This window comes from Bidens hawaiensis, unplaced genomic scaffold (assembly GCF_021521415.1).
Source record: "Bidens hawaiensis isolate Kalapana, Puna unplaced genomic scaffold, B.hawaiensis_p1.1 tig00009659_1, whole genome shotgun sequence".
Taxonomy (NCBI): domain Eukaryota; kingdom Viridiplantae; phylum Streptophyta; class Magnoliopsida; order Asterales; family Asteraceae; genus Bidens; species Bidens hawaiensis.
In genome coordinates this window covers 269744-284660 of record NW_027491724.1, presented here as the reverse complement: position 1 = coordinate 284660, position 14917 = coordinate 269744, and the positions used below count along the sequence as shown (strand labels likewise).

Below are 14917 nucleotides of genomic sequence, written 5' to 3'. Positions count from 1 at the left end.
CTCGTTGGTCACGGCCACGTTGGTCACAGCTGGCTCACTCCAGGCCACCACTCTGAGTCCTTGTTGGTCACGGCTGGCTTCCTCCAGGCCACCACTCCGTGGGCCACCACTCCGTGGGCCACCACTCCAAGGTTGACTTTTATGCCAACGTCACAACTCACAAGCCAAACAGAAGAACTCAACCCAAAAGACTAGTTTAATGAATGAGGGAACCCATTTGGCTTATAAACCCCACATCAATTGCCCATACAACCGATGTGGGACAAATCCCATACCTTAATGGTTTCAGTCCTTAACAATACTTTGTAAAGGTATGAAGGGTCAGAACGTTACACTATCAGATCCTGTTTGAACTTGTTATAGGTTTTCAGCCAATTATACATTATTTTTTCATTTATTTGGTATTCAGTTAAAACTATTTTATATCAGTCGAACTCGTTATGAACTTATTTTGTATTTGCTTAAAACTTATTAATATTATTTTAAACTGAGCCAAATCAAACCGAGCCGAGCCGAGCCGAACCGCCGTAGAAGAGTTGATTAGCATAATATAATTTCCCCTAATAATTCAACATAAAAACAAACCCTAGTTTTATATACCAACCCTCACCTACTACTAGCAAACAGTATCAAACGTTAATGAACAGAAGCAAACGATGATATAAATATAAATTCTAACCTTCAAAGTCGAAATTTGAACTCCAGCGGACAACAAAAGCAGACGAGAGTAAAGAATAAGTTGTTGGTTGGTTGGTGTCCGTATTTTTAAATGAGTTTTACCATATCCTTTTTAGTATTTTAAAATTTCTTAACGGAGCGGTACATGCGTAACCAGTATCGGTACATGCGTAACCAGTATCGACACGTGCGTAACCGGCATCATAACGCAGATAGCCGACATTGAGACACCGCGAGTATGACCGACCACTTTTTTAAAACTAAAATATCACTAGCTTAATCGTATTAAACATATTCTACTCGTATAAGTGACCAAACTTTTTGTTAAAAAAGGAAAAGGCTAAAAATAAAAAATCCAATCTGACAAACCATATTCTACTTATATAATAAAATTCCAGCCATATTAAACCCATACTGTTCCTATACATGTTTACGGCTCATATAGGTGTTATACGAGTCGTATAGGTTTGGTTAAGGACATCTGGCATGTACTTTCTAGACGTACAGATACCTATACAACTTATATACATGTCATATGACTCGTTTAAGTGGGTTTGGGTGTGTGAATAAGTTAGGGATTGCAATGAAACCCGAACCCGATGGGAAAACCCGAAACCCGACATAAATGGGACGGGTAATACCTGACCCATTAGGGTTTGGGATTAGTTTTGAAAATTTTCGTGGGTTTGGGACGGGTTTGGGATTTAAAATCTACCCGATTACCCGATAACATTAACCCATTTACCCGATTATATACCCGATGTACCCGACACAACTTTTTCTATATTTATATATAGTATACTCTAAAGTTTTTAAATATACTATTTGTTGAAACTTGTTACAGCAACTATTTGAGACATTTTATTTCATGGTAATCATTATTTGTAATTAGGGATGGCAACGGGCCGGGTACTGTTAATCCCATACCCGTACCCAGTTATAAAATTCAGTCCCATACCCGGCCCATTACCCGTCGGGTATTTGTCGGGTAATTACCCGCCGGGTATCGGGTATACCCGCGAGTATCGAGTATACCCATTAGATTGTTAAAAAAAAATCGTTAGGATTTTGAAGTAGATTTTTTACCATTATAGTTATCGTATATTTATTTATTTATATATATGAACTGTTACAAGCTAAAATATGACACATTACATCTATATAAACGTTATCATAAATAAATAATAATACTATAACTTTCGTATAACTTTATATATAAACTTGATAACATATAAAATATAAATAATATTTTTAATTGCATATCTTAAATACAAAATGTTAAGAAAAAATGGAATTAATAATAAAAAAGTTTCGGGTTTTTATTTCGGGTATATAGTTCGGGTAAACGGGTATGCTTTTTCGGGTAATCAGGCCGGGTATCACCAAATCCCATGCCCGGCCCGTACCCGCAAAAAAATTTCAAAACTAATCCCATACCCGGCCCAATACCCGACGGGCTTCGGGTATACCAGTCCCGAATGCTTCGGGTTTCGGGTATACCCGTCGGGTTCGGGTTATTTTGCCATCCCTATTTGTAATCAATTAGTTATATTTTGTCAAAATTCGATAGAAACCCGATGGGTTTTGGGCCGGATATACCAAATGGGTATTTTGACAAAACCCGATTGGAAACCCAAAACCCGGTGGGAAAACAGGAAACCCGACGGGTAATTACTGATTAAAACCCAACGGGGTTTGAGACGGGTTTGGGACAAGTTTTCATAAACGGGTATGGGTTTGGGAATGGCTAAACCCGACTCATTACCATCCCTAGAATAAGTCAACAAATGTGTGAATAACCGTTGCCTTATTAAAATGTGTGTGCTATAAATGTTTAAACTTCTCATCACCCTAGCAGGTTGTGTTACCACGATTTCATTATATTTTAATTTCATGTATTTATACCTCAATTTCATGTATTTATATCTTCATTTCATTTATTTATGCATTCATAATTATTTCCAAGCAACAATTTAGCCCAAGTTTGATTTTGATTATTATGTGAATCGAAACGGTATCCGACTGGTTAATTCGTTTGAGGCTAGTAACCGAACCGAATCGAACAATGCATACCCTAGTTTTACTTTATTCACCTGTCACTCGAACATTAAACCTCACCCTTTTTACCATTCCTATAACATATGCTTTAAAAGTTGTTAATTTAATATTTACTCTCTAAAATTATTCTAAAAAATCGTTTATAATTAATACCTATAAGAACAAGGATCGAAAACGAGGCACCCACGTTAAAATCCAATGTCTTAGTCACTCCATCATTTTCTAGTTTGTTAGAGGGCACACTCCAATTTTATAAGATGTGTACTTCATAATTTATATATAGTGTTATATACTACTTATATTATAATTTGAAAACTTGGAGATCCCTTGCAACACCCATCTTTAATCGACTTGTTAGTGCATTACGTGGGTTCAATTGAACGATCGCAAAACTCAAACTGAAGTGTACGGCTCATGATTCATGTTCTAAAATCAAATTAATTTGATGAAGATGCCGAGCGATTTTGATGGAATTTGGGAAACAATTTGATGGAAGTTATTATTAAATTTGATGAAGATGCCGAGCGATTTTATCTGTGAAGGGTGAAGAATCAATTTCTTATTATTTATGACTATGCCACCGCTCAAATTTCAATTTTTGTTTAGTTCACACGTTTAGTACACTTTTTTACTTTGTATGATAACTTTCTCCGATTAATATATATAGTTATGAAAAAATACATATTATATAAAGTTATAATAATAAATAGTAAACGGGGTTAGCTCGAGCTTGAAAAACCTGGGTTTGCACCCCTAGTTTGGAGAAGAAAAATAAACATTGGTTTTAATTAGGAGGGGCAAAACAAACGCAAATGAGTTGTTTTGGGTCAATTTGGATAACTTTTAAAATTGAAATGGGCTATGATAGATTAAAAGAATTTTTCAAAAAGGTCAAGATGGGCTGGGAAAATGCTAGTGACTTTTGGTTATGGGTTTATTTATGGGTTATAATGGACTAAATTAAACAACCTCCGTCCAATTTTATTTCAAACAAAACCTAGGAAACCAAATTGAAACCGAGAAATCGAAACCGAAAACATCGAAACCAAAACGAAAAAAACAAAACTGAACCGAAAAAAATCAAACCTGAACCGAGGCAAAACCGATTTTTTTTTGTTTTTTAATGAACGAGAACGGCGGGAGAAACATTTTTGCTATTTTACTTTTTGTGTTTTTGATTTATATATTGAGTTATTAATGTTTTAAATATTTTTTTTGAGGGATTTTTGAAACCATTTGTATTTTAACCTTTACTTGGTTCAAAATGTGTTAACTTTACCCATCTTGACTCATACTCATCCAAAACCGAGAAATCGTAAACGAACAAAAACCGAATAGATACCGAAACGAAAAAAAAAGAAAACTGAATCTAAACCGAGACAAAACCGAGGTTTTTTTATGAACGAGGACAACGGGGGAAACATATTATTTATTTTACTTTTGTGTTTTTGATTTATATTTTGAGTTATTAATTTTTTTAATATTTTTTGATGGGTATTTGAATCCCTTCGTATTTTAACCTTTACTTGGGTCAAGATGGATTAACTTTATCCATGTTGACCAATATCCATCCTAACCTTATATTTTAAAAATCTATTCTGACCCAAACCCATTCTAACCCATCATTCAAATCCAACCCAGCCCATTTATATCACCATCTCTAGACTTTTAATAAATAGACGTTTTGTTATACCCAATCAACTTAACGAAACGACATATTTTACACCAAAAATAAATATGAATAATTGACCGCAAAAAGACCATATAATAAAGATAGATAAATACAAGTTTCAGTAGATGTGGATGAAATTGATATTGAGAAATAATGCATCAATCCCAACAATCTTTTTGTCAGCCGGAAGAGATACCACCGGGAACTCAATTCCATTCCGCCGGCTTTCTTTCAAGGTTAGAATATTATTAATGTTAATATTAATATTATTGTTACTTTAATCTTTCATTCTAACTAGTTGAAAGTCACAATATTTTTACTAAAATCCTTAGGTTTATGAAACTAGGGTTTGTATACAAGCCCTGGCCTAAATATAAGCCCGTTTAATATACGAGCCCGAGCTTCACTTATCAAGTTATCGAGCTCGAGCAGGCTCACAAGCTTTAACGATCCTTATTATTAATATAATTTTTATTTAATATAAACATGTAAAAGTTATGAGAAACATAACTAAATAATATATATTATGTTACATATCAAATTATAAATATATAAAAATTATTTAATAAATTGTAAACAAGCCGAGCTCGAGCTTGAATAGGTACTCACAAGCACTGGCGAAGCTTAGTTAGGGCTGCCCCCCCCTGGTTTTTTCCGTGTGGTAGTGTAAATTTGCCAGTTTTCGCCTGAAATTTTTTATGCGTAGTGTAAATTTAGGCTTTTTCAGCCGAAAATTTGAGTCCGGCCCCCATCATTTGTGAACTTTTGTATACATTTTGACCCCCCCCTCCCGGTGTCTTAGTCCAAGCTTCGCCACTGCTCACAAGCTGAACTCGAGCTTTCGAAATATAGCTTGAAACGAGCCAAGCTTGAGCTCTGTGTAAGTTAAACGAGCCCAATTCTGAACTGAACTTATGATTGACTTTAATTCATTGAGTCCAGTTCTAACCTTTAACAATGATCTCAACTTATATGCTCAATAATTATATATTGTGTGACAGTGATTCTAGAGCCTTGAAGTAGTTCCTTTGTACTTAAATTGAAGTTTAAGTGTTTCGTAACATCATCGGTTTTGTGTTTATGATAACATATTTCTTCGTGTTAGAATAATGAGCCTGATTCATGGGACACATAAGATACCCAACATGCACGGGACGCATAAAGCACCCAAGCTTGCATCAGAAGATTTCATTAGCAACATGCCTAATAACGTGCTAACTAATATTCTGGATCGGTTGCCATTACAAAATGCGGTTAGGACTAGTGTCTTGGCGAGAAATTGGAGGTTTAATTGGACTATGCTGAGCCAACTCGTATTTGATGTGAACTTCTTTAAATATTTATCAAAAACAGAAGGCCATGAAAATAATTATGGGATAATTATTACTAGGGTTCTTATGCATATTAAGGGCGTCATAACAAAGTTTGTGCTTTACATAGACGAGAGGTGGAAGTTGGACGATGAAGATATTAATGACTGGATTTTGTTCTTGTCTAACAAAGGAGTTAAGGATATCACTCTTTGGAACAAGAAAACGCGGACATTTAAGCTGTCTGCCCATCTCTTTTCATGTTTGGAGTTGAAACATTTGAAGCTTGTACATTGTTGTTTCGATCCTTCCTCTGGTTTTCATGGTTTTCCAAATCTATTGAGGCTAGAGTTGTTACGCGTAAGGTTTAAAACAGGGAAAATTGGGAAATTTTTTACTGGGTGTCCCGCACTTATGTTTTTGGACTTATATTTAAGGTCACACGTGGGCAGCGTGAAACTAGGTGAGATTGCAAAACTTAAAAATCTCAAATCATTATCATTGAACTTGTTTAATCTTGAGCGTACTGCGATGACAAGTTCGAGTGGTATCTTTGAGCTTGTGGGCTCTCTTCCAAAACTTCAAGGGCTTCATTTGGATTTTTCATATTGCAAGGTAAGGCTAACCTTGGTCTTTTTTTTTTTTTTTTAATAATATAACTAGTATTTTTCCTGGCACGTTGTGTCGAGCAGGTTGGTAAACCCCTGGCGGTGGTAAACCCCAAGCGTTGACACGGTAAGTCGACGCGAATTAAGTCGGTTTCGGTTATGCGCTTTATTGTATCGGGACTAAGTTAAAAATAAAACAAAAAAATTATAAAAAATTGGGGAGGACCGGACCAATGGCGTGGCATCGGTCGGTAAAACTCGATCATCGGTAAAACCCGGCTGTTATCGATCCCAGGCGTTGAAGCGGCTGAGTCTATGCAAATTAAGTCATTTTTTTTCCATGTTCGTTACGGTACCGGAACGAAAAAAACAAAAATCAACCATCGGTCAGTTTTCGTTACGGTACTGGAACTAAAACAAAACGCGGTGAGTCTACGCGAATTCGGTCGGTTTCCGTCGCATTCGGCACGATACCGTAACTAAGACAAAATAATAAAAAAAGCACAAAAATAAAATTAACATTCGATAGGTTTTCATTACACTCAAAACTAAAAAACAAACCAAAAAAAAACTACCAATAGGGTGCCGCAAAGTGGCCCAATAAGGGCTTTGCGGCACCAAACTTGTAAATTATTATATATAAAATAATGACAGCCCATAATGCTCAATATAATCTAAAACAGTTGTACTAAAAGCTTATTGCTTTCTGACAGTCTTTCACAGTAGACGTTGCTGGTAAGAGGTCACGCACCACCTTTTCGCGCCTCAAGGATCTTAAGTTAACCGGAATTGATTTAGGCAACGGTATTATGCTATCATGTGTTTTTGAATTAACTAGATGCTTCCCAAATCTGCAGGCCCTTAAAATCACAGCACGTAATCAGGTATGTATCACCGCTCGTCTTATAATTTCATACATGCAATTTTGCGTTTGAATACTAGCTATTCTTGCAGGATGATGACCCAGCTCCTGCAAGCTGCTCTGACTGCAACAAAATGGGCCCATTGCAGCTTCAAACTGTGGTGTTTAATAAATTGGTAGGTTCAAATAATGAAGTATGCTTGATAAAGTATTTACTTTCGTGTTCTCCTTTTCTGAAAAAGCTAGTTACTCACCCCTTCCCATCACTAGCGTCTGATGAGAAGTTTGCGTTAGCTACAAAGTTGTTGAAGCTGCATCCAGCCTCCCCCGATGTTGACATCGATCTGTGCTAGTTTTAGGTTTTTTTATTTCCCGTGTCAATTTATGACCTCGTTGCGTAAGGAGAAATTAACATGTGTTTGTTAGTCTTGTATGAACTAAGCTGATGTTTGGTTTCTTATTTTGTTGGACTTATTTCTGTTCCTTATTTTGTCAATTTTTAGTCTGTTACTGTATTGGATTGACCCCTATTTCTGTGCTTACGGGCTTAGCTACGTGTAGGGATGACAATAAGTCAGGTTTGAGATGGATTAGGTAATCCCAATCACATAACTGATTATGAAAGCTTGTTCCATACCTGGCCTAAACCCTGTTGGGTATGTAGTGGTATATCCCCGGGTTTCAAGTATATTATATCATATGCACTTAAAATAAGTAGTTTGTGGGACATTTTGGGAATTTTTCCTTCTTTTATGTCATTTTCAATTTTTTTCCTTCTATTTGCATAACAATACTTTAAGGGTGCGTTCGTTTCATAGAATTCATGGGAATTCGAAGGAATTGGAATTAAAATCCCATGACATGATGTGTTCGTTTCGTTGGAATTAGAATTTTAATTTCATTTTGGTGTGTTCGGTTGTCAAGGAATTAGAATTCAATTTCTTTAAAATCCTTTAAATAAAGGGATTCTAAATTCTCCCAAAATGTGGAGGATTTCAAGTGAATTTGTTGGAATTTTTTTTCTTTCTTTAACGAGAACAATGAATAAAATGTTTTAGTTTTTTTGTTTTCGATTTATATTTTGAGTTATAAATTCTTTATTATTATTTCTGAATGTTTTTTTGAGGGGTTTTTTATATTAATAGAACCCCCCCCCCCCCCCCAACCCCCAAAATTATAAGGTAAAATATAAATAAAATACAAAAAATCTAAAATAACTAAAATGTTTCCGTTGTTATCCTCGTTAAAAAAAACTCGATTCCAATTCATTTGTCAAACGAACGCATCAAGAATGGAATTTGATTTCAATTCCTTCAAATTCCAATTCCTATTGTAATGCTCGGATTCCAAATCCAAAATCCTTTCAATTTCAAATCCTATGCAAATTACAATTCCAATTTCATTCCATTATGTGAAATGAACGCGCCTCGCCCTTAGGCCGCGTTCGTTTCACAAAATAGAATGGAATTGAAATTGGAATTTGCATAGGATTTGGAATTGGAAGGATTTTGGATTTGGAATCTGAGCATTCCAATAGGAATTGGAATTTGATCCAATTCCATTCTTGATGCGTTCGTTTGACAAATAAATTGGAATCGGTTTTGTATTTTTTGTTTTTGTTTTGTTTTTTTAAAGAGGAAACAACAGAAGTTTTTTATTTATATAACACAATTACAAGTGGTAGGTTTCCCTCTCAGCTTCATACAACCAAGTTTAGCTCAGTAAGACAGGACCAAGTAAAATAAGGCCATCAACATTATCTTTGCACGTTTGGAAAGTTCTTTTGGTGCGGTTGGAAAAACCATCCCAAGTTAATTCAAATGTCTCAAGTTCACATTATTAGTGTGGCTTCAAGTCTTATTTCAAGATCACATTTGAAGGTCTCCCTCTAATAAAAGAATTCTAGCCACACTGAACCGAGTTGGCTCGGTTTGTAGACTAGCTGAACAAGGTCATGATTTAGTGAGCCATTTTTTTACACCTAAGGTGGCGGCAGGACACCAAGGTGGTAACAGGGTGGCATTGATTATATTCTTGTGGGAGAGAACTCATAAGATTATATTCTTGCGTGACAAAACATATTCAATAGCATTAGCAAGGGTGTAGAGCACCCGGCGTGCTCGGGCATGAACTTGGTCTCGGACTCTCGGGAACAGGGGCGCCTCAATAGTTTTGTCTTTTGCCATGTGTGAGGCATGCATGTGTTGCATGCCAAGTGTTGTCAAAGATTGCATGCATGCCAAGTTTCGATGACTTGTGACATCAAAGTGTATGACAAGTGTCACCAACATGCTTTAAGAGGTGATATGCATGTGCGACAAGTGTCACCAACTTGCTTCACCAAGTTGTATGGATGCATGACAAGTGTCAATAACTTGTGTCATAGCTATAAATGCATGTGTGGCAAGTGTTAGTCATGCATGAGTGTGTGACACGCATATGCCTAAATATAAGAAAGTCGTTGTTCTTGAGTTCTAAAAAAAAAACCAAAATGCGGAAGCTTAGCCCATGTGCCGCTACTTCCCATTCGTTGAGCTTGTATAACTTCTGAACTTTGTTGTTTTTTTTTTCATTTTAAGTGAGTTATTGAAATATCAAGATGTTATCTCAAGTCGAAACCTGACTTAAGGAGGTTTTCTCACAGTTTTTTCCTTGACGATGCACTGAGTTAGGCTTGAAGCGTCAAAAATCCCGTCTCATACAAGCTAATTTGGTTATTGAGGTAGTTTCAAACGCCTTTAAACAAAGAAAAAGGTTATTGAAGTTCACTGTTTACGAACAAGTTTACTGAATTATTAGACTCAAAAATTAATATATAAGAAGTAAAACAACAAAAATAAATATAGGAAACTAAACAATTCAGGGGTGTTTTGGATTGCTTATTTTAAGCAACTTATGACTTATTAATTTTTAAAAAAAGTTAAAAAGGTGTTTGGTATTGTGTGTTATTGTGAGAGATAAGTTAATAAGTTACAAAGTTGTAACTTATTAACTTATGGAAAAAGTTATAAGAGCATTCTCAACCGATCCTCTAAATTTTTGTGGGTGGTTTTTGTAAATTATAGGATAAGGTTAAGGGTGGTCGCGAATGAAGAAAAGATAAAAGTTTGTTGTGAATTTGGGAAAAAACTTGTCTGCCCCTACTTATTTTTTTATTATTTGTTGAAATTAGTTGTGAGTAGAGGAAATAGAAACTGTAATGATAAATGTATAAAAAATATTATTTAATTGAATATGAGAGAGAAACATAGTGTTTTTTAAAGTACTTATAGAATTGGGGATGGGGAACTGAACATCATTCTCAACAACTCCTTTAAAATTATGTGAGAGGAATCTCTAAATTTTTTTAGAGGGTTGTAAATATTTGTGAGTGAATGAGAAATCAAATTTTAAAAAGCTGAGTAATTTTGAGTAAATTTGGAGGAACATCGTTTATCATTTATTTACATTTTAATATATTTGAAAGTGATTGTGAATTGAGAAGAGAGAAAAAATAATGATAAAGATGTAAAAAAGTATTACTTGATTGTATATGAGAGAGAAAAATATAGTGATTTTTAATGTAATTATAAAGATAGAGATAAATAAGCTGTCTGAAATACTCTAAAAGCATTCCCAGCAAGTCCTCAATCCCTATCTCTATAATTACACTAAAAATCACTACAATTCTTCATACTGTTTAATTAAATAATACTTTTTATATCTTTTTCATTATAGTTTTCTCTCTCTTCTACTCATAATAAATTCAACAAATATTTAAAAAAAATAAATAGGGGCAATCAAAATTTACCCAAATATACAAACAATGACTGTTTTTTCTCTCTGCACCATATAATTTGCACTTACAACCACTCATAACTCCACCCTATAATTTGCAAAACCCTTTCACATAATTTTAAGGGAGGTGTTGGCAATGCTCTAAGGAAGTAAAATAAGTAAGGCTCAGTTATTCTAAAAGGGGATAAAAACTGAAAATGATTTGTAACCACAAAAAAATCCCATAAAAAAACAAGTAAGGATCAGTTATTCTAAAAGGGGATAAAAACGAGAAGGGTGGGAATGATTTGTAACCACAAAAAAACCCTTAAAATAATAAAAATTAGTAAAAAAATCATAACTCAAATTTTAATACAAAAACAAAAAATATAAAAACACAAAAATGTTTTTATCGTATTTCTCGTTAAAAAAAACAAAAAAAAACAATGTTGAATGAAAATTTTTTTTGTGTCTTTTTATTTAACATCGTGTTTTTTGTTTATTTTCGTCACTGATTGTGTCTTTTTTCTTGACATTTGTATCTTTTTTTCTTGATATTGTGTTATATTACTTAACATTGTGTCATACTTTGTTTGGCATTATGTTATATTTTGCGATCTATTTTGTTTTTTTTTTGTTTATCATTGTGTTGTATTTTCGAAATTGTGTGGGGAAACATTTGGGTTTTTAAAATTTTTTCATTTTTTATTTATATATTAAATTATGATTTTTTTTAATTTTTTTAAGAGGTTCTTTATATGACAGCAAATACATTATTATTATTAGAGTTAAGTGTCATTTTAGTACACGTGGTTTGTCTAATTACGCAACTTTAGTACCACTTTTGAATTTATTGCAAATGGCTACCTAACTTTTCTAAAACTTGCAATTTTAATACTTTTTTCTAACTCCGTCTATTTTGTCCGTTAAGTCAGGGGCAAATTGGTAATTTTGATTATTTTATTTATTTTCTATTTTGAGCTACGTGTCATTTTCATACATGTGGTTTGTTCATTTACACAACTTTAGTACATTTTTTTAAATTTATTGTAGCTGAATACTTTGATTAGTTTTGGATATATAGGCAAACCAATAAAGACATTACATATACAATTAAAAGATCATCTCTAACCCTAATGAACATATCAACACCCCACCCCACCCCAACCCCCAGGTCTCTCTCATTGATCCTTCAAACCCTAACCATTGTTCAATAAATTATGATATGGTGTTTTGCCCATGTGATTCGTCAACCGCCGTTCATCTACAAGTTTAATTGATGTTATACTAAGAGGTGCGAAGGCGTGTGCTTATTATTTGGCTTGATCCTTCGATGTGTTAAAGAGCTACTATTATCATGCTCGAACTTTTGAAAAAAAAAATCAATGTACATAAAGGAAATGCAATAAAAATGGCTAAGATGAACTCATATATTGAGGTGCTAAAAGTAAACTGGCAATCAAGAACAAAAAGCTAAAAAATATGTTACATATTTCATGATTGTTTTTCATCTTCTATCATGTATTTTAGTTACCTTTTAATTATAATATGTAATAGGTAATGTCTCTTTTGGTTTATCTATCTATTCAAAAGTAATCAAAGTATCCAGTTACAATAAATTCAAAAAAAGGTACTAAAGCTGCATAATTGAACAAACCACAGGTATGGAAATGACACTTAGCTCAAAAAAATAAATAAATAAAATAATCAAAATTACCAATTTGCCCTTGACTCGACGGAAAAAATAAACGGGGTTAGAAAAATGTACTACCACTTACAATAAATTAAAAAACAATACTAAAATTGCGTAATTGGAACCGAATTCTTATTATTATTATTATTATTATTATTATTATAAACTTTACTGATAAAGTGATGGAAGTAGGTCCGTGAAACTAATTTGATATTCACTTTGAGAATGGATCATCATCATCATCGGAGAATGCATCATCATCGTCATCCTCTTCATCATCATCGTCATCATCATCACCAACCGGAGATCGGAGGGTTTCTTTCAAGGTTAGAATGTGTGGGTTTGTTTTATTATTATTATTATTATTATTATTATTATGTTTAATAATAAGTTGCTTATCATCTATATAATATAATTTATTCATCTGTTGTTGTAATATATATATATATATATATATAAAATGAAAACCCATTTGAGTTGTGAAAACTGTAGAAACCCATTCTCAATCGCATGTTTTTAATTAATGTTTAAATCTTATGGTCCACAACTAAAGTGAATGAAAAATGTAAATATAAATATAACTTTTTCTCTCTCCTGAAAACATATATAAAAATTAGTAAAAAAATATTAAAAAATGGCAAAACATCTTTTTTTTAATTTTTCGATGTTTTGTATTAAATGTTACAACATATATTACATGTAACAAAAAAAAAACGATGTTACATAGAGTTTTCACGGGTTTTCACAACTCAAGTGGGTTTTCATTTTAACATTACCCTATATATATGGGTCCTGCTAGGGACACCACCCTAGGCGCCGCGTATAGGCCTATACGCGGCGTTTTAGGGTACGATTTGACGTCCTAGCCTAGCCTGTCATAGGGTTGTCGGATCGTACGGGCTATACGCCGCGTATAGCCCTATAGCGGCGCCTAGGGTGTTGTATATTTTTGAAGCCCGGCTCCCTCCCCTCCTTCTCTACCATTTCTTCTTTTTTCCTTTATTTTTTTTTCTTAACCCTCACCCTCTTCATTTAACCAACACCAGCAACCATATATGTTTTCGGAGTCGGACGAGGAGATGCCGGACAGGTAACGGTCAGTCGGAGTTGAACCATGTATGTTTCCGGAGTCGGACGAGGAGATGCCGGACGGCGCTAACGGTCAGTCGGAGTTAAACCAGGTTTCGTTTTATCTTTATTTTTTACATGTTAGGACATAGTTGTAGATGTTAAGACAGAGATTTGGTGAATGGTTTACTTTTGAAATTTGTCTAGGCACCGACCGTTTGACGGTAACCCTAGTTCGCCGGGCCTCCTAAACTTAAAATAGATTTCCCGTATTGTTACCGTTAGCGCTAAAATTTTTATTATATTATTACTATTAAAATATTAATATTATTATTAAGATATTGTTGTTATGAAAATATTATTGTTAGTAAAATAAAATACTATTATTGTATTTATTAAAATAGTATTATTATTATTAAAATAATAATATTTAAATACTATTTAAATATAAATTATTATATTTTTATTATTATTAAAATATTATAGTAAAATGCTATTAATTATTATATTATTATTATTTTTATTCTAAACATATAATTATTAGTATTAAAGCATTTAGTTTCGAATTATTATTAGTACTAAAATATTATTATTATTAGGTACCTGATGTACGCCCGAGAGTCAGATGTCGGGGTTAGGCGGCGACGCAAGACTTTCGGAGGTACGTTTGTATAGCGTATTGTATAGTATAATATAATATAATAATATTATTATATTATATTATGTTATATTTATGTTAGCGAGTTTTCTAGAAAAGCCCACCATTGTTGTCTTATTTGGTTTTTTTTCCTTTTTTTATTTCTTTTCTTTTCTTTTGTTATTATTAATGTTATTTATGATTATTATTAATATTAGTAATATTCAATTATCAATAACATATTACTATTAGAAATTCGATAAAGGGCGTTTAGTAGCAAGACTTATTTGGGAAAATTGATAGTGGGAAACAAACTTTTAAATTATTGGTTGCTTTCGTTATGGGCATCTTCAATCAGTTACAGTGGCTTACTTAGGAAAACTGGCATTTATGTAGGTTCCCAGCCGGATCTACACGAGATATCGCGTTCTACGTAGGTGCGGAATCCCTACGTAAGACGTTACGAGCGTAGAAGACAAAACGATTAAACACGTTACAATAAACACAAACCCGTTATATTGCAACCATAAACACGTGATACAAAGATCACCAAATACAGACTCTCTCTGACTCGT

The 14917-nt window shown here is 33.6% G+C and overlaps 1 protein-coding gene across 1 annotated transcript; it reads left to right on the top strand.

Annotated features, from left to right (window-relative positions):
* The first annotated feature begins 5550 nt into the window (after nt 1-5550).
* Nucleotides 5551-7541, top strand: LOC143533279 (F-box/FBD/LRR-repeat protein At1g13570-like). The gene is made up of 3 exons (XM_077028115.1): nt 5551-6333; nt 7040-7210; nt 7281-7541. The coding sequence occupies exons 1-3, from the start codon at nt 5554-5556 to the stop codon at nt 7539-7541; spliced, it is 1212 nt and encodes a 403-aa protein (XP_076884230.1). The 5' UTR covers nt 5551-5553.
* Nucleotides 7542-14917: the final 7376 nt, after the last annotated feature.

Excerpts from the sequence above, each read along its gene's own strand:
- LOC143533279 (XM_077028115.1), top strand. The coding sequence starts at position 5,554 with ATGCACGGGACGCATAAAGCACCCAAGCTTGCATCAGAAGATTTCATT. Across the intron at positions 6,334-7,039 it reads TGGATTTTTCATATTGCAAG|TCTTTCACAGTAGACGTTGC; the intron begins GTAAGGCTAACC and ends GCTTTCTGACAG. Across the intron at positions 7,211-7,280 it reads AAATCACAGCACGTAATCAG|GATGATGACCCAGCTCCTGC; the intron begins GTATGTATCACC and ends CTATTCTTGCAG.